General features: G+C 43.1%; 1 protein-coding gene across 1 annotated transcript in view; it reads right to left on the bottom strand.

Annotated features, from left to right (window-relative positions):
- Positions 1-225: 225 nt before the first annotated feature.
- ATG14 (autophagy related 14) overlaps positions 226-27,655 on the bottom strand; it is a 28,350-nt gene continuing 920 nt past the window's right edge. The window contains exons 2-10 of the mRNA XM_060753543.2: positions 16,752-16,814; positions 16,604-16,646; positions 12,388-12,469; positions 9,624-9,861; positions 7,921-8,150; positions 5,384-5,501; positions 2,771-2,861; positions 2,530-2,615; positions 226-1,127 (exon numbers count right to left, since the gene is read on the bottom strand). Coding sequence (XP_060609526.2) covers positions 818-1,127; positions 2,530-2,615; positions 2,771-2,861; positions 5,384-5,501; positions 7,921-8,150; positions 9,624-9,861; positions 12,388-12,469; positions 16,604-16,646; positions 16,752-16,814 — 1,261 coding nt within the window. The 3' untranslated portion in view covers positions 226-817. The remainder of the gene's footprint in view (positions 1,128-2,529; positions 2,616-2,770; positions 2,862-5,383; positions 5,502-7,920; positions 8,151-9,623; positions 9,862-12,387; positions 12,470-16,603; positions 16,647-16,751; positions 16,815-27,655) is intronic.

The following is a 27,655-nucleotide window of genomic DNA, read 5'->3' as shown; positions in this document are numbered from 1 at the left end:
GCCACGTTGTGACTTGCCACATGAGTGTGTGTGAGTGTTGTTTTTTTTTGTGAAGGAACAATGACAGGAGTAGGAGATCTTTCTATTGGCGGCTCTTTGGTATGTGGTGGCTTTGCAGACAGTGGGGATCTCCACGGCAGAAACATTCAGACAAGCCTCCCACCGGATGAACACGGCATACACACAAACAGGCATAATCTTACCAACAAAAAAAATAGCGATTGGTTCTGGTGACGTTTTGCTGTATTAAAGTAGCGGTCAAGGAGATAAGAAACCATTTAAAAAAGGCCGTCATTCGTACAACTTTCGAGAAGGGTCTTGAAATGTGCATTTGTGCTGTGACACTGCTCCTGTCCATTGCGAGACACACAACCGTACACACGCACCTGTTTAAAAAAGGAAGAAAACCCAAGATCCCCACAGAAGATGGACGGGATAGTTGCCTCGGCCTGGCCGTCAAGTCAATCTGCCTCATGGGTTCCTCTCCATACCTCAAAAGTGAGGGCCAGGTCACACGCCCCAAAGTTGGCCTCCCTTTTTTTTCAGTGGGGAAAACATAAAGAAACAAAACAAGAATGGACAGACAGGACTCTTCTCCTTCTCTCCTTGGCAAAACGGACGGGACTCGGACATCCCGTTTCCGACGTAGGTCTGGAGGAATCGTCAAGTTTGGGAGATTTAGGAGTAGGCAGCCAGCAGTCCGACCTTTGTGTTGTTTGAGGCACTACTTAACTGAATAGGTAAGGTCTACTAACAGTGATGGTGGGTCGACAGGGAGGGTTGTCGTCCTCCTCCCCGGCGGAGATACGGTCGTTCCTTAGCGGTGTCCGGTGTACGCTTTGAACCAGGAGGTCACGGAGGCTGCCGCAGAGGAAATCATGCCCCCGGCACTGCTGCTGGCGGCGTTTGGCTGGGAAGCCTGGGTGCCCTGGCTCTGCAGCATCTCCGCCGTCTGGGAAGGGATGTCGCAGAAGCGCGGGCTGGGGAGGTTCTCCCAGTCCGTCCCCAGGTCCGTCTCCTCATCACTGACGTGCTCGTCGCCGCTCTCGTCTGTCTCGCCGGCTCCGCTGGGGTCGACAAACTCCATGGAGTCCTCCAGGTCGGCACTCACCTCGAAGGGACCGGACCTGCGGGCGTTTAGAAAGGGTCTTTTAAAAGGATGCGGAGTGGGAAGTAAAGAAGCAGCAACACTTCATAGAATGCCAGTTGGAAGAGCCAAGGCGGTGGGTTGCACTGGAGGTGGACTGAAGGGTAATTATAATAATAATTAAAAAATAAAAACTTTATTTATATACCGCTTCATCTCCCCGAGGGGACTCAGAGTGGTTCCCAAGTCTGTTCTTAAGGTGCCTTTCACCTTAAGAACACACAAGCATCCCGAGCTCTGTGGATTACCTGGGAAGGAATCCCACTGGAGCATTGCAGCGCACACAAATACCTGGGAGTCACTCTGGACCGTGCTCTGACCTACAAGAAGCACTGCCTGAACATCAAGCAAAAAGTGGGCGCTAGAAACAATATCATACGAAAGCTGACTGGCACAACCTGGGGATCACAACCAGACACAGTGAAGACATCTGCCCTTGCGCTATGCTACTCTGCTGCTGAGTATGCATGCCCAGTGTGGAACACATCTCACACAATTGGGCATATTGAATATTTGTGCCAAGTTGGGTCCAGATCCATCATTGTTTGAGTCCACAGTATTCTCTGGATGTAGGTGAATTACAACTCCCAAACCCAAGGTCAATGCCCACCAAACCCTTCCAGTATTTTCTGTTGGTCATAGGAATTCTGTGTGCCAAGTTTGGTTTGATTCCATCACTGGTGGAGTCCAGAATGCTCTCTGATTGTAGGTGAACTATAAATCCCAGCAACGACAACTCCCAAATGTCAAGGTCTATTTCCCCTCAAACTCCATCTGTGTTCATATTTGGGCATATGGAAAATTTGTGCCAAGTTTGGTCCAGATCTATCATTGTTTGAGTCCACAGTGCTTTCTGGATGTAGGTGAACTACAACTCCAAAACTCAAGGTCAGTGCCCACCAAACCCTTCCAGTATTTTCTGTTGGTCATGGGAATTCTCTGTGCCAAGTTTGATTCAATTCCATCACTGGTGGAGTTCAGAATGCTCTTTGATGTTAGGTGAACTATAAATCCCAGCAACCACAACTCCCAAATGACAATATCAATCCCTTCCCAACCCCAACAGTATTCAAATTTGGGCTTATTGGGTATCTGTGCCAAATTTGGTCCAATGAGTGAAAATACATCCTGCATATCAGATATTTACATTACGATTCATAACAGGAACAAAATTATAGTTGTGAAGTAGCTACTAAAATAATGTTATGGTTGGCGGTCACCACAACATGAGGAACTGGATTAAGGGGTCGCGGCATTAGGAAGGTTGAGAAACCTTGCTCTAGCTCCTTGGACTATTAATCAGACTAAGCATCAGGCAGTTTTCAGTGCAAGGCGTGTCTTTCAGAAGGGAGAGGTTTCAGGGGGCAAAGCTTGCGTCTTACCTTCCCAAGTGTTCTGTCTCAGGGCTGACGAGGTACATCAGGTTCCTGAGCGTATGCAGAGGGTGGAGGAAGTCCAGGTTTACATGCTAGGAAAAATGAGGGGGGAAAGGTAAATATCAATCAAGGAAGACTTGCAAAGACAAGTGAGCGTGTTGCAGTGCTATTGTCCACCTCTTCCCTGAGCAGAACAGTTCACAGAGGCTCTTGGTGTAATATAAGAAAAGGAACCATCGGCCCTTACCTGAGAAAAGCAAAGGTAAAGGATATTGGCATTCAGCTTCTTCACTGCCCAGGTGAACTTCTTCCGGCTGAGATTCTCCCCACAGAACTCACTGCAAAAGAGGTAAAGTCACACACATATGTTGAGGTAAATGAAAAGCACAGAATCATAGAGTTGGAAGAGACCTCATGGGCCTTCCAATCCAACCCCATTCTGCCAAGAAGCAGGAATATTGCATTCAAATCACCCCCGACAGATGGCCATCCAGCCTCTGTTTAAAAGTTTCCAAAGAAGGAGCCTCCACCACACTCCAGGGCAGAGAGTTCCACTGCTGAACGGCTCTCACAGTCAGGAAGTTATTCCTCATGTTCAGGTGGAATCTCCTTTCTTGTAGATTGAAGACATTGTTCCATTGCACCCAAGTATCCAGGGAAGCAGAAAACAAGCTTGCTCCCTCCTCCCTGTGGCTTCCTCTCACATATTTATACATGGCTATCATGTATCCTCTCAGCCTTCTCTTCTTCAGGCAAAACATGCCCAGCTCCTTAAGCCGCTCCTCATAGGGCTTGTTCTCCAGACCCTTGATCATTTGAGTCGCCCTCCTCTGGACACATTCCAGCTTGTCAATATCTCTCTTGAATTGTGGGGCCCAGCCAAGCTTTAGCACAGCAGGTTAACCACCAGTGGCAGTAAATCTTGCCAATCGAAAGGTTGACACAGTTCGAAGCCCAGGTCAGGGTGCGCTCCTGTCATCATATGTTATACGTCATCAGTTGGGGACCCCTCCCCCCTGCACCAACTGCTGCTCTAGGCCAGAGTGAAGAGAGAGGGGGCCAGAAGACAGTTCCACCTTGTCTCCTGTGCTAAGCTAATAATATAATATAATATAATATAATATAATATAATATAATATAATATAATATAATATAATATTTATCGTGTCAGGGCAACCAGACAATTGCATTACATTTCTAACAGAACAAAACGAACAAACAAACAAACAGACAAACAGACAGACAGACAAAATATATCATTTGTGAGTTTGGTAGTTAATTAAATGTCCTTTGACCAGTATCTGGCCACTTGGAGTGCTTCTGGTGTTGCTGCAAGAAGGTCCTCCATGGTGCATGTGGCAGGGCTCAGGTTGCATTGCAGCAGGTGGTCAGTGGTTTGCTCTTCTCCACACTCGCATGTCGTGGATTCCACTTTGTGGCCCCATTTCTGAAGGTTGGCTGAAGGTTGTTGACTTGGAAGGCGCATTCTGTTCAGCACCTTCCAAGTCACCCAGTCTTCTGTGTGCCCAGGGGGGAGTCTCTCATTTGGTATAAGCCATGGATTGAGGTTCTGGGGTTGAGCCTGCCACTTTTGGACTCTCGCTTGCTGAGGTGTTCCAGTGGGTGTGTGTGTACATCTTAGAAAACTATTTCTTGAGTTAAGTCGTTGACGTGCTGGCTGATACCCAAACAAAGGATGAGCTGGAGATGTCTCTGCCTTGGTCCTTTCACTATTATCTGCTACTTCCTGGCGGATGTCAGATGGTGCAATACCGGCTAAACAGTGGTGTAGGGGGACATGAAAGAAGCCTCCTCGCAGGATTGCAAGACATCTGGGCGTCCCCTGGGCAACATCTTCGTAGACACCTGATTCTCTCACTCCAAAAGCAGCCAGAAGCGACTTGCAGCATGCAAACAAGCAAGCAAAACAACGAACTGACCTTTTCAGGACCAACCATGACAATAATCTCAATAAACATTGAAGGCATAATATAATATAATGTAATGTAATGCATTTTAGATACATATAATACTTTTAGAACAACAACAAAACTTTATTTATATACCGCTCTATCTCCCCAAGGGGACTCAGAGCGATTTCCAAGTAACATAATCAATGCATACAAAAAAACCAGGATAAACATAAAATTAACAAGACAAAATAAGCATTAAAAACCACAATAGCACATATATTTAAAATAATCCTGCCTGTTCAAGGCAGTTTAAAAGGTTGGGCTGGGCTAGTGCGATTTTAGAGGGCCCGGGAAATTAGGTAGAGTCTATGGCTGTACATTTCCAGGGCCTCATCGAAGAAAGTGACCTGGGAATTGGTAGAAAAAGATATGGCCAATTTCAACAATATCTGGGGCAAAGCTAGAACTAGTCGTTCTCAAAGGTTTGATTAAACCACCAGGCTCTTATGAAAAGAGGGGAGGAATGGGGCCCGTCTTATTTCTCCAGGAAGGGTGTTCCAGAGGTGGGGGGGGGGGGGGCATCACTGAGAAGGCCCTCTCTCTCTTCCCCACTAACCGTGCTTGTGACGGAGGTGAGAGCGAGAGGAGGGCCTTCCCGGAAGATCTTAAAGTTTGCGCCAGTTCATAGAGGGAGATGTGATCAAATATTTAAACACAGCTATCACGTCTCCTTCTCTCAATCTTATCTTCTCCCAAGGTAAACATCTCTAGCTTCCTCAGCCGCTCTTCAAAGAGAATAATGGTTTCCAGACCTTTTGGTGGCCCTTCTTTGGACACGTTCCATCGCGTCAATATGCTTCTTGATTTGTGTTGCCCAGAAATGTACCAAGAATTATTCTGGGTGAGGTCATGGGCACAAACAACTGGGTCCACCTGAGAAGACGTACCTGTTGTACAGCTTCTTGGGAAGGTTCACATCAAGTATGTGTGACAAAATGTTGACCAGCTGAGTTGCATAGCACAAAGCAGCACTGATGGTGTAGGCGGGGTTGTTATGCTCCATTTCTAGAATGGAAGAGAGAAAGATAAAAAGCATAAGCTGCCCTCATGACCTAGTGGTTCTCAACTCAACCTGTGGGTCCCCAGATGTTTTGGCCGTCAACTCCCAGAAATCCTAACAGCTGGTAAACTGGCTGGGATTTCTGGGGGTTGTAGGCCAAAACACCTGGGGACCCACAGGTTGAGAGGACAAGCCAGAAAGGGAAAAACAACACAACTCTCTCCACAATGCCATAGAGCAGAGTTGCGCAGAATGTGGACCACAGGCAACCACTGAATCCCACTGTTCTGGTCCTGTGATTTCTTTGGACAATGGGCTTTAAACCAGGCCTGGTCAAACTCCAGCCCTCCAGATGTTCTGGACTTCAACTCCCACAATTCTTAACAGATGTTTTTGGTCTTGCAGTCACGAGAGTAAAGACAAAGATCCTAGAGCACTGGTTCTCAACATGTGGGTCCCCAGATGTTTTGGCCTTCCAGAAGGTGGGGAAAGAAATAATAATAATAATAATAATAATAATAATAATTATTATTATTATTATTATTATTATTATTATTGGAAGACAGGAAAAGAGATTTAAAGATGGGCTCAAAGCCAACCTTAAAAACTCTGGCATAGACACTGAGAACAGGGAAGCCCTGACCCTTGAGCGCTCCAGCTGGAGGTCAGCTGTGACCAGCAGTGCTGCAGAATTCGAGGAGGCACGAGTGGAAGGTGAAAGAGAGAAACGTGCCAGGAGGAAGGTGCGTCAAGCCGACTGGGACCGCCTTCCACCTGAAAACCAATGCCTTCACTGTGGGAGAAGATGCGGGTCAAGAATAGGTCTCCACAGCCACCTACGAATTCACAAAGAAGCCCATCATGGAAGACCATCTTACTCGTCCAACGAGGGATCGCCTAAGTAAGTAAGTAATTTTAGGGGACTGCCTTAGGTCTAAATAGGCAGGCAGAGGGGAGGATGAATATAACAACAACAACAACAACAACAACAACAAAATGCCTTGGTCCTAAATAGGAAGGAAGAGGGAAGGATAATAATAATAATAATAATTATTATTATTATTATTATTATTATTATTATTATTATTATTATTAATGTGGTGCTACCTTGGTTTTAAATAGGCAGGCAGGGGCAGGATGCCCAGAAATCCTAACAGTTGGTAAACTGGTTGGGATTTCTGTGAGTTATAGGCCAAAACCCTTGGGGAAAGACAGGTCGAGAACCACTTACATAGAGTAAAAGTGTTCTAATCATACATCAAGGAACCATGAGCCACATAGGGAAGCTGATGAAGAAACAACTTACAAACAATCAACAGAACCACCAAGAAAATTCAACAAATGCTACGCTCAGCAAAGGATAAGAGGGATCCTCTCACGACTGCAGGTGTCTATCGTATACCATGCAGCTGTAGATAAGTACATAGGGACCACCAAACCCAACATTGACCAGACATCAATCAAAGAACATGAAAGGCACTGCAGACTAATTCAACCAGAGAAGTCAGCCATAGCAGAGCACTTGATGAAGCAACCTGGACAGAAAATATTATTTTTGAACACAGAAATGCTGGACCACTCCGACAACCACCATGTCAGACTACACAGAGAAGCCACTGAAATCCATCAGCATGTGGACAATTTCAACAGAACGGAGGAAACCATGAAAAGGAATAAAATCTGGTTACCAGTATTAAAAAAAAACACCAGAATCAAGAAAGTAAATAAAGAACATCGTTCAGAAAAATAACTCCAGACAACAAGCAATCAAGGGCCAGATAACACCTTCCAAACAGAGGATGCCTTCAAGCAACAAAGCCCAGGCCGCCTCTATGCAGATACCATCACTGATTGACTTTGCAGCTAGAAGCCCCCGGTGGCGCAGTGGGTTAAACCCCTGTGCCGGCAGGACTGAAGACCGACAGGCCGCAGGTTCGAATCCAGGGAGAGGCGGATGAGCTCCCTCTATCAGCTCCAGCTCCTCATGCGGGGACATGAGAGAAGCCTCCCACAAGGATGATAAAAAAACAAAACATCAAATCATCCAGGCGTCCCCTGGGCAACGTCCTTGCAGACAGCCAATTCTCTCACACCAGGAGTCCTGACACGACCAACCAACCAACTTTGCAGCTTCATGGCTACTGAATACTATTCAAGCTTGCTAATTGCAACTTGCACATTTGCTTTAAACAGACAAAGGTTCTTTCTCCCACCTTGGACATTCCACAGATATGTATACACTCCACTTGCCTCACATCCAACAGACCTCTGAAGATGCCAGCCACAGATGCAGGTGAAACATCAGGAGAGAATGTTTCTGGAACATAGCCATACAGCCCGAAAAATTCACAGCAACCCAGTGATTTCGGCCATGAAAACCTTCGACAACACAATTCACACAGCCCAGCCAGCCCCTTTACTCACCTGGACCTTGAGTGGTTTTCTTCTCTTCCACCCAATTGTAGTAAGCTGAATAATCCCCGTTGCTGGGGAGAGTGATCCAAGGCCCTGTGATGCTGATGCTGGTGTCTCCATTGTGATCGTCGCACACCCATCGCCCGGACAGGTAAGTGGTCCGCCGGGCTTCCGCCAACTTGCTCACAGTGCTGGATGTCATGGCATTATCGCTTTCAGAGGAGACGTCTGCAGGGTCCCTGGAAGAAAGGCAAAGGACTGTCATCAAAGGTCCTCCTAAATCCAAGCCCAATCAAGTCCTCGCCTGGAGTAATACTGTGTGTCCAGTTCTGGGCACCACCATTCAAGGATATTGACAAGCTACAATAAGAGGGTAAAAGATATGTGGAAACAAGATGGAGAGATAATTAATTGGTCACAGTTTTTGGAAAAGGGGGGGGGGGAAAGAAAATTGGTTAAAATTAAGAGGGATTTGGGAAAAAGTAAAAAAAGAGGGTGCAAAGCCCACTGAAGAACTAAAGGTAGATAAATTGCGAAATGCAAGAGAAAAGACAATTAAAAGAAAAGTGGCAAAAATATATAATTTAATGGTAGAAAATAAAGAGTTTATGGTTAGAGCAATAAGTAACAAATGGAATGGAGTTAAATCATTACAGACAAAAGAAATAGAGGAAATAATTAGGAACATGAATAAAATAAAAATAGAAAAATATAATGAATTAGAAAAAAAGATGATATTAAGATGGTACAGAACTCCTGAATAATTGGCTTATATGTCAAAAGGAAAGAATTTGAAGTGTTGGCATTGTAATAAAGAAAAAGGTACTTATTCACACATGTGGTGGGAGTGTTCTGAAATTAAAAAAAATCCGGCAAATGATACAAGGAAAAATTCAGGAGATATTCCAGATAAGAATTCAAATTAATAATGATTTGCTACTTTGGGGAGTGTTGGATCATCCGAGTATAATAACTAATTGCCAGGAGTTATTTAAGGTAACAATAAGAGCAGCCCATGCGGTGATTGCTAGAGGATGGAAAGACAAATCGAAATGGACGTTAACGAATTGGAATGATTATATGTATGAACAAGTGCTGTTAGACATTACGGGAATTATGTCTAAGCAAACACCAAGAATGGACAAAGAAAAGATCATTACAAATAGATGGAAGGTCTACTTCAACTGGGTGAAAAATGGAGGAGCCAACGATCATATCAAAGAAAAAATACAAAGACTCTACCAGTGGCTGGATCTGCAAGATTAGCTAGAAATATACTGTGGTTGAAAAGGGAGGGAGAGGGAGGGAAGGTGGAGATAATGTAATATACACCAGTGTAAATTAGCATAATGTCTTTCATATTTGTTGAATTATTCAGGTTTTATATGTGTAACACTTGGAATTTGGCTTACTGATCTGTGTGTATAACATAATAAAAATATCTTTTAAAAAAAAGACAAGCTAAAATATGTCCTAAATGGTCAAAGGTTTGGAAAGCAAGTCCTACGAAAAGCGAATTAGGAAGCTGTTTAGCTTGAAGAGAAGGCTGAGCAAAGGGGACATGGTAGCCATGCCAAACTGAGGAGAGGGAAAGCTTGTCAGATCTCAAATTGAGGAGAAGGAAAGCTTGTCAGATGTCAAACTGAGGAGAGGGAAATCAAGCACCCCAAGTAGGTTTCTGGCTGTATTTATTTGTGATGCTTCCTCCTTACCTCATGCCAATCTTCACCTCCTCGATGGGGAAGATGACGGAGGTCAGTTCCAGGACGTGGGACCGCCGGAGGCTGGCGAGATGCTCATGCTGGCTTCTCAAGTCGTAGTTTCTCTTCTCGACTAGCTCCCCCAGTTTGCGGTTGTGCCGCTGGATCTTCTCCTTCTTCTCCTGGTGGCGCTGCGCCCGGCGGTAGAGCTTCTGGTTCTCATCCTTAATTTTGAGGAGCCACTCGGAATCTAGGATGTTATTTTGTTTGCTTGTTTATTTAGTCAGCCCTCCACATTCGCTAGAATTAGGGACAGAGGACCCCACCCTTGTGATAGTGAAATAAATGCAACTTTAAAATGGTCAAGATTTCCCTTGACATTAGGTCTAGTCGAACGGAAAACAGAATGTTGGTGGACAGGAAAAGAGATTTAAAGATGGGCTCAAAGCCAACCTTAAAAACTCTGGCATAGACACTGAGAACTGGGAAGACCTGGCCCTTGAGCGCTCCAGCTGGAGGTCAGCTGTGACCAGCAGTGCTGCAGAATTTGAAGAGGCACGAATGGAGGGCAAAAGAGAGAAACGTGCCAAGAGGAAGGTGCGTCAAGCCAACCCCGACCGGGACCGCCTTCCACCTGGAAACCAATGCCCTCACTGCAGGAGAAGATGCAGATCAAGAATAGGGCTCCACAGCCACCTACAGACTCACAAGAATTCTGATCCTGGAAGACTATTCTGCTCAGCCAACGAGGGATCGCCTAAGCTCATCTCCATTTCTAAGCTGAAGAGCTGGCGTTGTCCGTAGACACCTCCAAAGTCATGTGGCCAGCATGACTGTATGGAGCATCGTTATCTTCCCACCGGAGCGGTACCTATTGATCTACTCACATTTGCATGTTTTAGAACTGCTAGGTTGGCAGAAGCAGGGGTTAACAGCGGGTGCTCACCCCACTCTAAGGATTTGAATTGCTGACCTTTTGGTGAGCAAGTTCAGCAACTCAGCTGTGCCACTGCAGCCCCTTCAAACTGCAACTATTACTATTAATATTATTTTAGCCAAGAAAACATTTATCTAGGGCATCCTTGGAACATCCATAGGGGTGCTTTCTCAATTCATACTGCGTGCCAAGCAGGACTGGTTAACCTCATGTGCAGAGACTCCAATCTGGAACAGAGGCTGGATGGCCATCTTTCGGGAGTGCTTAGCTTGTGTATTAAAGTATGGCAGAGATTTAGACTGGCCCTTGTGATCTGTTCTACCTCTGTGATTCTAATGAATCTGATGCCTACTCAAAATTACAAAATTTAAAAATTACAAAGTTACAAAATTGGTAACTGAACAAAATATTCCCTTAAATCCACTACTTGAGTACTAAACATATATCTCACCTTTTTCTACTAGAAACTAGCAGCTCCTGATTCATTGGCATTTTATCAAAGATGACCCCATAAGCGTAGGAATGTCTAACATCGGTCACTTTGAGTTTGGACGTTAAAGAGAGCAGTTAAGGCTTGGTGTTACTGAGAGTGAGTTTAGGTTTAAAGAAGAAGTTTGGGTCAGTCTTTTGTGAAGTATTCAGAGTAGCTATTGAGTAGATAGCTAGAATGCAGTTTTGTGGAGCAGTACCCAGTTAGTGGTCTGTTCAATTCCTAAGGAAGTCTAGTTCAGGGTATTTTTGGGAGTTACTTTCAGAGATTAATTTCCTGAAGTAATTTTCTGTGGTGGAACTTTGAAGACTTGTAACCCAGAAGTTTTAAGATATTGACTCTAATGCAACCACAAGCTTTTTCTGCCAGTATTTTACTGAAACCACTAAGCATTTGTACCTGAATTATTTCAAGTCTGTTCAATAAACTTTCTAGTTCTTTTATTCAACTTATACCACCCTCAGTGTGAATACCTTTGTGGTCAAAGTATTCCTAAAGTCAGCTTCACAGCAGCCTCTAAGAAACTATAGTGGCACAGTGTGTGTTACTGAACAAACTCTTAATATTACCTCAGCCTGATTATTATTGAAATGGTGGCAGCAGCAATCTTTTGAAGAATCATTTTTAAGTCTCTCAGCTCTAGTGTTTCCCAGTTCCTACCTTTGTAAAATATTAAGTGTCTCACCTACTTCTCTGATCTAAACTCCCCTGATATTCTTATATAATCAGTGGGTAGCTGATGGTGTGAGTGTTATAATTTTGGCTGAGGATCATTTTATAGATTTCCCCGTCTATATAAATTAATTAAAAATCTTACTACTTGCGCTTATTATACCATACAGCCTGAAAAACTACAACCCAGAGGAAGAATTGTTTGAGGCTACAGACAATGTGGTCTGTGTTGTCCATTTTTGGTGAAAAGATATTTAGCCATTTGTGCTCCTTCTATTTTTATCAGTTTTTATACTAATTTCTGAAATGCTTTTGATACAAAATAAAGAATAAAGAATAATAAATATGATACAACACACTTTCCAAATGTACTGAGCTAGGCTTTTAAAGCGAAAAGGTTTTAAGGCAAAAAAGTTTTCCAGGGGAAGCTATATCGTTTCAGTTATATGAAAAATATTCTATTTATTTGTTTTAATGTGATTTTAACTCATTTTGATAATTGCATGTTTCATTCTATCTTAATATTTATATTTTGTAGGCATTACATCGTATTATTTTTATGTTTGTGAACTGCTTTGGGTCTCGTTTCAGAGAGAAAAGTGAGGTAATAATAATAATAATAGGCTGGGGTAGTTACAGGGGAACCCCAGCTAAAATCGGCCGAATCTTTTACTTACTTTTTGCCATCTCTTCGTTTTCTTTGCAGATAGTTTGCTTGAGTTGCTCAATTCTCATCTTGCAAGACATTATTTTCCATCTCTGAAAGACATGGAACAAAACAGTAGTAGAAAATGCCCCGGCCCACTCTCTTAGTTTGCATTTGTAACATCAGAGAACTGTTCCTGCTCCAAAGCAGGTGGCAAAGCATAGAATCATAGAATCAAAGAGTTGGAAGAGACCTCATGGGCCATCCAGTCCAACCCCATTCTGCCAAGAAGCAGGAATATTGCATTCAAATCACCCCTGACAGATGGCCATCCAGCCTCTGTTTAAAGCAATGGGCCATTTCCCTTGTAGCTGAGTCTACATTGGAGTCTCCAGTGGCACAATGGGTTAAACCCTTGTGCCGGCAGAACTGGAGATCAATAGGTCGGAGGTTTGAATCCGTAGAGAGCGCAGATGAGCTCCCTCTGTCAGCTCCAGCTCCCCATGTGGGAACATGAGAGAAGCCTGTCACAAGGATGGTAAAACATCAAAACATCCAGGTGTCCCTTGGGCAACGTCCTTGCAGACGGCCAATTCTTTCACACCAGAAGCGACTTGCAGTTTCTCAAGTCGCTCCTGACACGACAAAAAAACAAACAAAACCCTCCCAAATGACAAATCAATTCCCCCCAACCCCACCAGTATTCAGATTTGGGAGTATCAGGTATTTCTGCCAAATTTGGTCCAGTGAATGAAAATACATCTTGGATATCAGATATTTGCATTACGATTCATAACAGTCACAAAATTACAGTTAGGAAGTAGTAATGAAAATAATTTTATGGTTGGGGATCAACACAACATGAGGAAGTGTATTAAAGGGTCGTGGTGTTAGGAAGGCTGAGAAACACTGGTCTAAAGGTTTGCGAAGGCACATAAAAGACATGCATTAAGTCACCACAACGTCCCTGATTTAGCTTGGGGTGGGTGTAGTGTGATAGTTAAGGGAACATTTGAGCTCATATATGAATAGCTTCCTTATGAAACGAAGTCATAATAGACATTGATCCAATAAGCTCCAAATCAGCTTCTAAAGCAGGCATGGGCCAACTTGGGCCCTCCAGGTGTTTTGGACTCCAACTCCCACCGGCTGTTAGGAATTGTGGGAGTTGGAGTCCAAAACACCTGGAGGATCCAAGTTGGCCCATGCCTGCCCTAAACTCTCTGCTTTATTTTCAGGCAATTTTGGATATAGGAACACGCAAAACGTCAAATTCTGATTTTTTTGCTGTTGTGTCCACCAGTGACGGGATGAATTAGACAAAGATTAGATCTCTTGTCTTTTCCTTCTTCTGCCAGTCGCCAACCCCCAAAAGCATTTGGGGCAGATAACATCGTCTGGTTTAGTTACAATTAACTGAACCAGACTATCTTCTGATGTAAATAAAATACATAAAACACTGGCCCAGACTGAGCCCTTGAGCCCTGTTCTCCCTGCAATTTGGAAAAGAAAAACATGTATCCCTCATCACCTGTTTACCTTTTAGAGCCATTTAGAAAGGACCAGACTACTGAGATCCAATAAATGTTCCTCCTGCAGTATAAAACTTCCTTTTATACTTCAATTTGGTTCTTTCACACTGAGCATCCTATGATAGACACCTCTACTGTGAATTGAGTAAATCCTCTAACAGAATCCTTGAGTTGGAAGACACCTCTTGGGTCATCCAGTCCAACCCCATTCTGCCAAGAAGCAGGAAAATCACTTTCAAAGCACCCCTGACTGATGGCCATCCAGCCTCTGTTTAAAAGCCTCCAATGAGGGAGCCTCCACCGCACTCCAAGGCAGAGAGTTCCACTGTTGAACAGCTCTCACCATTAGGAAGTTCTCCTTTCCTGTAGTTTGAAGCCATTGTTCCTCATTCTAGTCTCCAGGGAAGCAAAAAAAAGCCTGCTCCCTCCTCCCTGTGGCTTTCTCTCACATATTTATACATGGCTATCATGTTTCCTCTCAGCCTCCTCTTCTGAAGGCTAAACATGCCCAGCTCTTTAAGGTGCTCCTCATAGGGCTTGTTCTCCAGACCCTTGATCATTTTAGTCACCCTCCTCTGGACACATTCCAGCTTGTCAACATCTCTCTTGAATTGTGGTGCCCAAAATTGGACACAATATTCCAGGTGTGGTCTAACCAAGGCGGAATAGAGCATGGGGAGCATGACTTCCCTAGATCTATACACTATGCTCCTGTTGATGCAGGTCAAAATCCCATTGACTTTTTTTACCACCACATGACATTGTTGGCTCATGTTTAACTTGCTGTCCACGAGGTCTCCAAGATCTTTTTCAAATGTACTGCTCTTGAGCCAGGCATATAATATACAATATTACATGTATATACGATATATTATATTATATTATAATATTAGCATAGTACAGGAGACAAGGTGGAACCGTCTTCCTGCCCCCCCCCTTCACTCTGGCCCAAAGCTGTAGTTGGTGCTGGAGGGAGGGGCTCCCAGCTGATGACATAGGCAGGAACCAAGATGGAACTGTCTTCCTGGCCGCCTCTTTCTTCACTTTGGCCCAGAGCAGCAGTTGTTGCGGGGGGGTGGGGGGGGGGGGTGGAGAAGGGCTCCTAACTGAACATATATATTCTACAAATTTATGGAAATATATATATGAGAAGCAATACACCAAAATAGTATAGAAAAACCAAAGTCCAAATATCAGGAATAATCCACAGAATATTTTTTTGTCATGTCAGGAGCGACTTGAGAAAGTCGCTTCTGGTGTGAGAGAATTGGCCATCTGCAAGGATGTTGCCCAGGGGACGCCCAGATGTTTTGATGTTTTATCATCCTTATGGGAGGCTTCTCTCATGTTCCCGCATGAGGAGCTGGAGCTCCTCAATTTCAGCTTGATAGAGGGAGCTCATCTGCCTCTCCCCGGATTCGAACCTGCGACCTGTCGGTCTTCAGTCCTGCCGGCACAGGGGTTTAACCCACTGCGCCACCGAGGGCTCCATCCACAGAAATCAAAGCTTTTTTCTGCTTTTGTATACCAAGTTTTTTTTTATTCTACTCCTGTACTTTGATCCACAGAAATCAAAGTACAGGAGTAGCATAAAAAAAACTCGGAATACAAAAGCAGAATAAATCCAAAACATGAAATTGAGGAAAAGTCCTCAAAACTCTGAATCATGAGACATGACCAAAAGGGAACATGGAGCCAGAAATCCTGTGACCTGACCATAGATCTTTAATCAACACCTATGTTGCTTGGACTAACAGGACCATCTGTTGGGCTAGCTAATATAGAGAGAAATTCATGTCTTCTTCCCTGGGAACCTGATAAAGATTAGGCATCTTGACCTTCGTGCTCTCTCTTGGGAAGCCCTATCTGACCGCATCTCGGCCTATGAACCCACCCGGACTTTGAGATCTTCCAGGAAGGCCCTGCTCTCGATCCCGCCAGCCTCTCAAGCACAGTTGGCGGGGACGAGAGATAGGGCCTTCTCGGTGGTGGTTCCTCGGCTGTGGAACGCCCTTCCTATAGAGGTTAGGCTGGCACCATCTCTCATGACATTCCATAGAAAGTTGAAAGTTGAAGACCTTCATGCAGGCGTTTGAATAATTCAATGCAATTCTGGTAATTTGAACATAGGAACGGAACAATGGACGACGAATTTGGATCACGTTTGGATGATGAGGCGATTGTGATAATTGTGTATTGATGATGGTTTATTAGCTAGTAATGTAAATGTGTTATTTAATTGTTTTGCATATTAATTATTGCTGTTTTTATTGTCTTTGCTGTTTGCTGTCTGGAAACCGCTGTGAGTCGCCCTCGGGCTTGAGATACAGCGGTATACAAGAATAGTAAATAAATAAATAAATATGTTGACAGAACGTAAATCTCCTATTAACTCCTCATTAGACTGTCCACCTGGACTTTTATTTTCATTCTCTGAGTTCAGATCTGCACCTGACTTTGCTTCCCTAGCAAATTGTCTTGCAGGAATGTGGCCTTCGTACACAGACCACTCATTTTCAGAGCTTAAAATCTCTTGCTGGCTTGCAGACCCAGAATCCCCAGTGTCATCAGAATGACCAATAGGCCCAGAATCCCCAGAGAGATGAGGTGCAGGCACCATCAAAGGCTGAACTACAACACACAGTACTGTTCCCTCAAAGCATTGAAGGATGCAGCTCCCTTTAAGATTAACCGGAATACTTCCAAAGGACTCACCAGCTGATCAGTTATCCATTTCCCTTCCATAGCTTTTAATAACCTACAAGAGAGGGGGAAAGGAAGAGAGAATTAGCTGACAAGCAGAATCGCACCTTTGTCGGGTATCAGGGTCAGAAAGACGATCTCCTACTGAATCAGCACTTACTGGGACTGGAATTCATGCTGCTTGTTCCTAAGGTGTTTCAATCTCTCCTTCTTTTCAGAAAACCTGGGGAAAAGAAATAAGTGGAATCATGAATATGAGCAAGTTATTCTCACCTTTGAGAATCTAATAATCAAGACACTGTCGGCAGGTTCAAAATTGTAATTTTTTTTTATCTCTGCACATATCTTTTGAGAACTATAGGTGTTTAATAGGAAGGAAAATATTTACTACCTGTATTGGCAGTAACATGGATTGAATTACGTCAGAGCACAATATTATTCTTGAGAAAAATTCTGTGTGGTGAATTTTTCATATAAAGTTGATAAGTATCTTAGTTCAAATTATTAATATTCAATATATTTAGTGGGAGATGCAAGGCCAAAAACTACTGCATACTAAAGAAGCTAAGAATATATTTCAGAATGGAGAGGAAGCTGAAGTGAGTGTGAGACTGTAACGAAGCGCGTATAATCAAGGAGGGAATTAAACTCAGGCCTCACTTATTGGAAAGAATATATTGTAAACTAGGGTAGCTGCCACCAATCGTGAGGTAAGTTATAATATTGTGAGAAATGGCCCACTGGACGCAGAATTGATGGAGAAGAGGCAGTCTTCAAACAAAAGAGAACAAGTTTATTTTGTACAAAGCGTGTGGTTACGAGTTGTTGAATGACTTCTGGAACTTTAAGTAACACTTAGTTTGTAATACAGTTCACTCTTTCAAATGATACAACTTATAGCAACTGTTAGTGAAATGTAGCACTTTGCTGAGCAATGTTTCCTGAGGTGAATAGCTTTCTAATTTGATCTGTCCTTGATCAAACTACTAATCTCTAGTCTTCTCCCGACTAGCGATCTTAACTAGCTTTCTTTAGCCTTCCCTGACTAAAGAAACTATCTAGGTTTCTCCCTCCCGCCTTCCTTTGCTGGAAAACCTACTGCTATTCCCTCTCACTGCTCTTCCACTAAACAACTATCTCCGACGGCTGACTGAATCGACTTCCTAACTGGAACTGCTCATTCCGAGCTCCAAACCCTAACCGAACATAAACTGTCGTTTTTCAAACTCTCCCCTCTAAGCTCCTCCCACTTCTCTCTCTACAGCATCGTCTCCATGGCAACGCACTCCTCTGACTTAGGCCGCTCCAGCATTACTGCAGCCAATCTAAACACCAATACAGTTAAAGTCATACAGTTTATAATCAACTTCTGTACAGAGACATACAGAAAAATCACAGCCCTAGATTCTTATTTATCGTCATCAGTAAATATACCGTGTATAGAATCATAGAATCAAAGAGTTGGAAGAGATCTCGTGGGCCATCCAGTCCAACCCCATTCTGCCAAGAAGAAGGAATATTGCATTCAAATCACCCCTGACAGATGGCCATCCAGCCTCTGTTTAAAAGCTTCCAAAAAAGAAGCCTCCACCACACTCCGGGGCAGAGAGTTCCACTGCTGAACGGCCCTCACAGTCAGGAAGTTCTTCCTCATGTTCAGATGGAATCTCCTCTCTTGTAGTTTGAAGCCATTGTTCCATGTCCTAGTCTCCAGGGAAAAAGAAAACAAGCTTGCTCTCTCCTCCCTGTGGCTTCCTCTCACATATTTATACATGGCTATCATATCTCCTCTCAGCCTTCTCTTCTTCAGCCTAAACATGCCCAGCTCCTTAAGCCGCTCCTCATAGGGCTTGTTCCCCAGACCCTTGATCATTTTAGTCGCCCTCCTCTGGACACATTCCAGCTTGTCAATATCTCTCTTGAATTGTGGTGCCCAGAATTGGACACAATATTCCAGGTATGGTCTAACCAAAGCAGAATAGAGCATGGGTAGCATGACTTCCCTGGATCTAGACACTAGACTCCTCTTGATGCAGGCCAAAATCCCATTGGCTTTTTTTGCCGCCACATCACATTGTTGGCTCATGTTTAACTTGTTGTCCACAAGGACTCCAAGATCTTTTTCACACGTCCTGCTCTCGAGCCAGGCATTGTCCCCCATTCTGTATCTTTGCATTTCATTTTTCCTGCCAAAGTGGAGTATCTTGCATTTGTCCCTGTTGAACTTCATTTTGTTAGTTTGGCCCATCTCTCTAATCTGTCAAGATCGTTTTGAATTCTGCTCCTGTCCTCTGGAGTGTTGGCTATCCCTCCCAATTTGGTGTCATCTGCAAACTTGATGATCGTGTCCTCTAACCCTTCATCTAAGTCATATACTCGAGTATAAGCCGACCCGAATATAAGCCGAGGCACCTAATTTTACCACCAAAAAAACTGGGAAAACGTATTGACTCGAGTATAAGCCGAGAGTGGGAAATGCAGCTGCTACGGGTAAATTTCAAAATAAAATTAAATAGCAATAAAAATTACATTAATTGATATTTTTGAATATTTACATTAAACCGTCATTTGAGATAAGACTGTCCAACTCTGATTAAATCATTGTAATGTGTAAATGTACTCATGTATCCTTCCAACAGTAATAAAGAGAGAAAAATAATAAATGTAATAACAATAATAATAGAGTAAAATAATGGAAATGCAATAATAACAGTAATAATAGAGTAAAATAACAAACGCAATAACAATAAATATACATATAGTATTAAATGTAATAATAACAATAGGGCAAAATACTGTAAATGTAATAATAATAGAGTAAAATAATACATGAAATAAAAATAATACTAATAACAGAATAAAATAATAAATAACCTTGACTCGAGTATAAGCCGAGGGGAGATTTTTCAGCCTAAAAAAGGAGGCTGAAAACTAGGTTTACACTCGAGTATATACATTAATCTTCAGGTGACACGAATAAGTAATTTACTTCTCCAGTCAGTGTCTGAAAGCAATACTGACATACTAAATCTGAAGTTCCTATGCTTTAAAACTGGTTGTTGTTCATTCGTTCAGTCGTCTCCGACTCTTCGTGACCTCATGGACCAGCCCACGCTACAGCTCCCTGTTGGCCGTCACCACCCCCAGCTCCTTCAAGGTCAGCCCAGTGACTTCAAGGATGCCATCCATCCATCCTGCCCTTGGTCGGCCCCTCTTCCTTTTTCCTTCTACTTTCCCCAGCATAAAACTGGTATATTGTATGAATGTTTTAAAATGGATTCTCAACTTGTTATATTTCTCCCTTGACTGTGTGTTTTGTAAACTTTGGTGTCAATTTCCTTTCTTGGGCAACCACAGAAGCTAGAGAGCTCAATCTGCTCCATTTACCAACACTGGCAACTTGGGCCCTTGTAAACCACATAAAACAATAAAACAATGCAATGATACATCTCCACAAGAGAAATCCCTGCCTTATATTTTGGTAGCATTTTCAGATTGATCATCAGCAAATATTGATGGGAGAAGTTGCAGGAGAATCCACTCAAAAACAAAACAAAGATGCCTTTTAACAGAGCAGCTTATTAGCAACATGAGTCAAAACACACAAATCCTTTTACACAACAGGTTTTAGTGTGTACAAACTAAAAAGAACGTGTTTTTTTAAATCAATCCAGGAACAGGTTGTGTTTCAGCTGTCAAACACTTGAGTAATCCCAGAAGGTTACACAAGAGGTGACCCTGAAGTGTGCATCTACTAGTCATCCATGATACACCCATGTGATTCAAAGCCAATATTAAAAGTGGTCTTTTGGCAAAACAGCTTCTTTGTCTTCTGAACTGAAGACAATCTTCTAGACCTGTTGGATGATTAAATCTCAGGACTGAACACTCACAGGTGTTGCGCATTTTCTCTCCCAAAAGCAGAAACGTGCCAAGCTGAAAGAACTGATTGAAAAATGTGGCGTAACAGGTACAGCACCTGATTTACACAAAGGCCCAACACAACTGTCAGAACCTGTACGAAAGCCACAAGAATAGAGTTTCTGTTTGCCAGAGGAGGCGACACCTGGTTGACATTTCTCGCTTATCAATGGACCTATTAACTGAAAAAAGTAATTGACGTCATCTGCGTGGCTGGATTTATTGAGAACGCAGTTGGCACCCAACAATTTTAGGCTTGACTTTTGTGGAATTCATTATCCATAAAATGTTCCCTCCAGGAAATCTCTAGTCCTCCAGTGTGACTTCATGATCAACTTTCTGCAGTCACACTAGAAGTCCTAGAAATTTACAGAGAGAAGGAGGGAACCATGAAAATGAACAAAATCTGGCTACCAGTATTAAAAAACTCTAAAATTACAACAGAACAACAACAGAGAGGAAACAAACAAGGACATCTAATCACCTCTCAACAAAAGTTTGCTCCAGGCACTGTCAGGCCATTATATGCTAATCAAGGTGGTCAGTTGAAACATTCTTGCCTAGCTCCAGCAGACAAGAGTCCTTTGTCCCACCCTGGTCATTCCACAGATATATAAACCCTTTTTCCTAGTTCCAACAGACCTCACTACCTCTGAGGATGCTTGCCATAGAGGCAGGCGAAACGTCAGGAGGGAATGTCTCTAGACCATGGCCATATAGCCCGAAAAACCTACAACAACCCAGTTACAGAGAGAACATTTTAAATCCAACTTGTGAATAGTCAAACCTGCAAAAGTCAAAACTGGAAATGTGAAGGGATGAGTACACTGATTTCTTATAAGGCTTTGTGAATCCAACCTATGAATACTTATTCAGAAGCATGCCCTACTATTTTTAACAGAGCTTGTTCTTCGATGCCCTCAAGTCAACTCTGACATATCGTAAGGATGGGGAGTGGGGGGCGGGGGTTGGCAAGATTTATGCAGGAAGTTCATCACCATTACCTTCTCCTGATGCTAATTGTGGTCACCCTGTGGGTTTTTACAGCGGAGTAGGGACAAGAATCCTGGTCTTTCCATGGATCTGAAGTCAACTTCAAATCATTATACCACACTTGCTCTCACCCTTAGGGTTTTCTTACCAAGATTTAGATATTGCTACTGAATCCCTCTGCAGCTGAGCGTGACTTGCCTAAGGTCAGCCAGTGGGCTTCTGTGGCTAAGTGGGGATTGGGACCCTGGTCATTCAAACTGAAACACCATGCCGGATCCCTCAAAGGAAGCTTACTGCCAATAAATATGCCTAAAGTTGCACAAAAGTATATATAATCCCCAGTGAGACTTACTTCTGAGTAAAAATGGAAGAGAAAGGCTACATTTTTCTTTCCTAAATTCTAACAGACCCCATATGTTTCCAGTAACAGCAAAAAGAGAGCCCTGTCAAAACTGCTTTTTAAAGCTCCCGTTATAGCTAAAGGACCCAAAGTTCTGATTATTGGATGAGCTGCCAAATAAACCCACCAAGATGCCAAAAGCAAAATGGAAAAATAAATAAAAATACTGGGTTGTAGTAGGTTTTTTCGAGATATATGGCCATGTTCTAGAGGCATTCTCTCTTGATGTTTCACCTGCATCTATGGCAAGCATCCTCAGAGGTAGTGAGGCCACCTCACTACCTCTGAGGATGCGTGCCATAGATGCAGGTGAAACGTCAGGAGAGAATGCCTCTAGAACATGGCCATTTAGCCCAAAAAAGCCTACAACAACCCAGTAATTCCGGCCTTGAAAGCCTTCAATAATACAACAAAAATACCCTTTGACCAATTAGAAATGACATTATTTATCATAAGATCATATGACATATAACTGAATAACATATGAGAATAACTGAAGACTCTATGAACCAGTAGCTTGCTGTAATGTATTACAGAATCATAGAGTTGGAAGAGACCTTGTGAGCCATCCAGTCCAACCCCATTCTGCCAAGAAGCAGGAAAATCGCATTCAAAGCCCCCTCGATAAATGGCCATCCAGTGGTGGGGTGCTGGTGCTGAATGACCACACCTGGAATATTGTGTCCAATTCTGGGCACCACAATTCAAGAGAGATATTGACAAGCTGGAATGTGTCCAGAGGAGAGCGACTAAAATGATAAAAGGTCTGGAGAACAAGCCCTATGAGGAGCGGCTTAAGGAGCTGGGTATGTTTAGCCTGAAGAAGAGAAGGCTGAGAGGAGATATGATAGCCATGTATAAATATGTGAGAGGAAGCCACAGGGAGGAGGGAGCAAGCTTGTTTTCTGGTTCCCTGGAGACTAGGACGCGGAACAATGGCTTCAAACTACATCTGAACATGAGGAAGAACTTCCTGACTGTGAGAGCCGTTCAGCAGTGGAACTCTCTGCCCCGGAGTGTGGTGGAGGCTCCTTCTTTGGAGGTTTTTAAACAGAGGCTGGATGGCCATCTGTCAGGGGTGCTTTGAATGCAATATTTCTGCTTCTTGGCAGGGGGTTGGCCTGGATGGCCCATGAGGTCTCTTCCAACTCTATGATTCTACATGTATTGCTGTCGAGTCAAGCATCGTCCCCCATTCTGTATCTTTACATGTCATATTACTTCAACATATGACTTTAAGGCACAAATGTGGAAGGTTGACTACAATTTATGCTTACTCTCAGATATGTCAAGAGGTCTGCTGTGAGGCTGAAAAGTGTCATATAAATATTTTGATTAATTTATTAAGCAAATAAAATAGCAGAAAGCTTCACAGCGGGGCTTGCCTCAGGCCTCCTAAGGCGTTCCTGGCAGAGGTGTAATTAATTGCAGAGCTTTCCCATGCTACACTTTTTTAAGACTTTATGCTCCACTTAGTCTTGTTGCCTTTTAGAAACACTCCTCCCATTCCTGTGATGTTGTCGTTGCCATAATTAGTTTGCAATTCTCAAAATACATTGCACAAGCTCAGGGCAAAAGGACACGGCTGCTTTTGTTAACGGCAGGACTTCCTGCCACACAGTGAATCATTGCAGCTAATTAAAGGTTAACCAACCCAAACGTCAAACACACACATACAAAAGGAATACAAAAGACATTTCCTGAAACACACATGGGTTTTCAGCATATGTGAATGACAAACCTAAGTATGCAAACCAAACCTGTAGTGAAATGGGCCCAATACTTCTATATGTATATTCATGTGGCACTTGAAAGACACACAGGATAGAGGCTTCCCTCTTCTGCACATTATTGGTATGCAAGAACACACAGACATAATATATTTTATATATGGATACAAGCAACAACAAAAAGAAGAAACATGCATTAAGTCATTTCCCCCCTTTCTCTGTAAATTCCCAGTTTCAACTGATATGCAAAATGTGCATTTGGCCCTCACAACAGCATGCTATATGCCTGCAATTGCTATTTTCAGCTGGAAAACACACAATGCCACAACACAAGTATAACTTCATATACCTCCCAAAATAAAACTCAGTTTCAAAGAAATATAACCAATTTTGTAGTTCCTGCTTTCCAAGAAGGGAAACACATCCCCAAGCAAACTTTGGAAAAGTACTTTTTAGTCAGCATATTTCCAAGGGGTGTTGTAATTTAAAATCCAATTGGGAAGAAGCCTAGCCAAATGTCAATGGCCATGAAGGTAAGATGTCCTTTAGCTACTGGTTTTTTTCTTACATTTATGGACTACGAGTCAATTAGGGATTAACATTCCAAGGAGCATTATGTTGCAGTGACATTTTATTTCTCTCTCCAAGCCTTTTATTTGCACAGATCAAAACACTGGCCACAAGTATTAATAAACACCATCTAAGCTATTTATAACTATACAGACATCAACAGAAAGACATCTGTCAAGCAATGAGGCAGGTGCACTTTGGGTTACTAAGGGAGCAAGGAAGACAGTCGCTGAAAACAAACCCTGCAAAGAAAGACTAAAAGATGCTCAGCAGTGGAACTCTGCTGGAGAAATGTTAAGGTAGACTATGCTGCTCATTGTTTTTAAGCTCATTATTCCTTCAGCCACATTGTTGCCTCACGTTGTAAGTGAGTAAGCTACTTTGCTATGTTTTGTCTTTTAAATTTGGGGAGGGGGGATTTCCACAACAAATAGAATGCAATTGCTTATGCCAAGATGAGACCAAAGATCCATCACAGGGAGAGAAGATTGGCTATCCAATTGTCACTCTACTCCTACGACCCCTGACCACAGGCTATGTTCACTATTGGCAATATGACTTAAGACTCTAAAATCACCGGATTGACCCTCAGTTCCCCACTATCTAGTTTAAAAGCCAACCAAAATGTCTGCAGAGTCCACAAGAATGGCCTGAAGGCACCCACTACACTGGCTTGCTTTGTACCAAGTGGAATTCAAAGTTCCACATTGAATATCACTGCTAGTAACCACTGATTATTGTTGTTAACAGTTGGCTCCTCCACAAGGCAGAAGGAGAAGAGAGCCAGGCTTAGTCCCAGGTCTTTGTCCATTTATGCCCCGAAAGCTCTGAAAGGTGAATAATGACGTTTCTTTGAGCATGCATAGTCTTTCAAATTCATAGTTCAGGTTGAGTATCTCTTATCAAGAAATGTTTGGGACAAGATGAATTCTAGAGTATTTTCCAATGTTGGAATATCTGCACATACATTACGAGATGACTTGGAGATGGGGTTTAGATCTAAACATGAAATCTGTTTATTATACTTCTTGTTGTTGTTGTTGTCGTCGTCGCCGCTACTGCTGCGTGCCTTTAAGTCATTTCTAACTTATAGTTTCTCTAAAGCAGGTTCTTCTGAGTATCCCAAAGGTTACTCAGTGTAGTGGGTTTTCCGTGAAGATCTGAACCCTGGTCTCCAGAGTCACAAAGGTTTCACATATACCTTTTTATACACATAGGTTAATGGTAATTCCATACAAAAGATTTGTAATAATTTTGCGCAGGAAACCAAGTTTGTGTACAATGAATAATCAGAAAGTGAAATCACTATCTGTCATCTAAGTGGACAATTTTGAATTTCAGGATAAGGTATGTACAACCTATGTTTTAAACAGTTCTCTTTAGGTAATTCATATTGTGGAGATGCTACAGCTTCCATGTGCATAAACTCAATATGACTTACCTATGGAAGTGAGCCAATAGTAAAGGATGATGGGAGTTGTAGTCTACCTTCTGGGGAAGCCCCCCCCTTACAGAAGTTGAGATTACAACTTTCATATGCTCTCTTCAGGGAAATCGATAATGAAAGATGATGGAAGCTACAATTCAACCTCAGGAGAATCAGCCCCTTTCCACACAGCTGTATAAAATCCACATTGAACTGGATTATAAGGCAGCGTAGACTCATATAAGACTCAGTTCAAAGCAGACATTGTGTATTGTGATTTATCTGCCTTGATATTCTGGGTTATATGGCTATCTGGAAGGGCCTTGCCATGAGTGAGGTGACCCCAGACCCTACAGAGTCTGGGCGACAACAGACATGAGCCAATAAGGAAATATAATGGGAGCTGTCATTACTTAGTATACCCTTGTTCCTATAACTGACAGGACTACAACTCCCATGAGCTCCTCTTAGCCTAGCCAAGAGCGAATATAATGGGAGCTGCAGTCTGACCTCCAGAGACACAGAAGTAGCCCTGCCATGACTGAGGTAACCATCGACTCTACAAAAGGTGAGCTATAGCTCCCAAAAGCTCTCCTCAGGGAAGCCGATGAAGGATGTTGGGAGCTACAATTCAAATGCAGGATACCTAGAAGCAGTCCTGCCACTATTGAGGGTAGGACAGAGGATGGATTGCAACTCCCATATGTCCTTAGTGAGTCCTACAGAGATTAAATCAAGCATAGACAAATTTGGGCCCTCCCTCTAAGTGTTTTGGACTTCAGCTCCATAAGCCGGTGGCTTATGATTGTACTTTTTATGTTATGTAACTGTTTTCTGGTTTTATGTGCTGTACGTCGCTTTGAGTTCCGTTCTGGGAGAAAAGCGGGACATAAATAAATAAATAAATACTCTCCTGAGTCCTCCTTACTGAGCCCTACAGAGAACTAAGGAGGACTCATGGAAGGGCTCACTAAAGATGACTCATAGAAGTTACAGTTTAATCTTTGGGACTCACCTAAAGAGGACTCATGTGAGTTTTAGGAGGACTCAAGGGAGTTATAGTCGAAATCTGTAGGGTTCACTAAGGAGGACTCATGGGAGTTACTAAGGAATTCTAGTGTAATCTGTAGGGCTCACTAAGGAGGACTCGGGGAGTTGTAGTCCATCTTCTGTAGGGTTCACTAAGGAGGAGGACTCAGGGGAATTACAGTCTAACCTCTGTATAGAGCTTACCTGAGGATGACTCATGGGAGTTATGGTCTAATCTGTAGGTCTCACTAAGGAGGACTTATGGGAGCTACAGTCTAATCTTTAAGGCTCCCCTGTGGAGGACTCATGGAAGTTTAGTCCATCCTCTGTAGGCCTCACCTAAGAAAGACTCATGGAAAAACCAGTCTAATCAGTAGGGTTCACTAAGGAGGACTCATGGAGTTGCAGTCCATCTTCTGTAGGGCTCACCTATGGAGGGTTCATGGGAGTTACGGTCTAATCTGTCTCACTAAGGAGGACTCAGGGGAGCTACAGTCTAATCTTTAGGGCTCACCTAAGGAGGACTCATGGAAATTTTAGTCCGTCCTCTGTAGGCCTCACCTAAGGAAGACTTATGGGAGTTCCGGTATAATCAGTAGGGCTCACTAAGGAGGACTTATCTTCTGTAGAGTTCACTAGCCCATATTCTGTAGAAGGAGGACTCAGGGGAGTTACAGTCTAACCTCTGTACAGAGCTCACCTAAGGAGGCCTCATGGAAGCTGTAGTCCAACCCATGAATGAGCAAACTACTTCCCTCCAGCTGTTTTGGATTCCGACTCACACAATTCCAAATGTGGGAGTCGAAGTCCAAAACACCTGGAGGGAGGGTCCAAGGCCTGGATTAGACTGTAACTCCCATGAGCCCTGCTTAAGTGAGGTCTACAGAGGATGGACTACAAATCCCATGAGTCCTCCTTAGTGACCCCTAGAGCTTAGACCAGGGATAAGCAAACTTGGGCCCTCAGGGTGTTTTTCAACTCCCACAATTCCTAAC

This window comes from Anolis sagrei, chromosome 1 (assembly GCF_037176765.1).
Source record: "Anolis sagrei isolate rAnoSag1 chromosome 1, rAnoSag1.mat, whole genome shotgun sequence".
Taxonomy (NCBI): Eukaryota; Metazoa; Chordata; class Lepidosauria; order Squamata; family Dactyloidae; genus Anolis; species Anolis sagrei.
The sequence above is the reverse complement of the archived record's forward strand: the minus strand, read 5'-3'. Positions and strand labels throughout refer to the sequence as shown.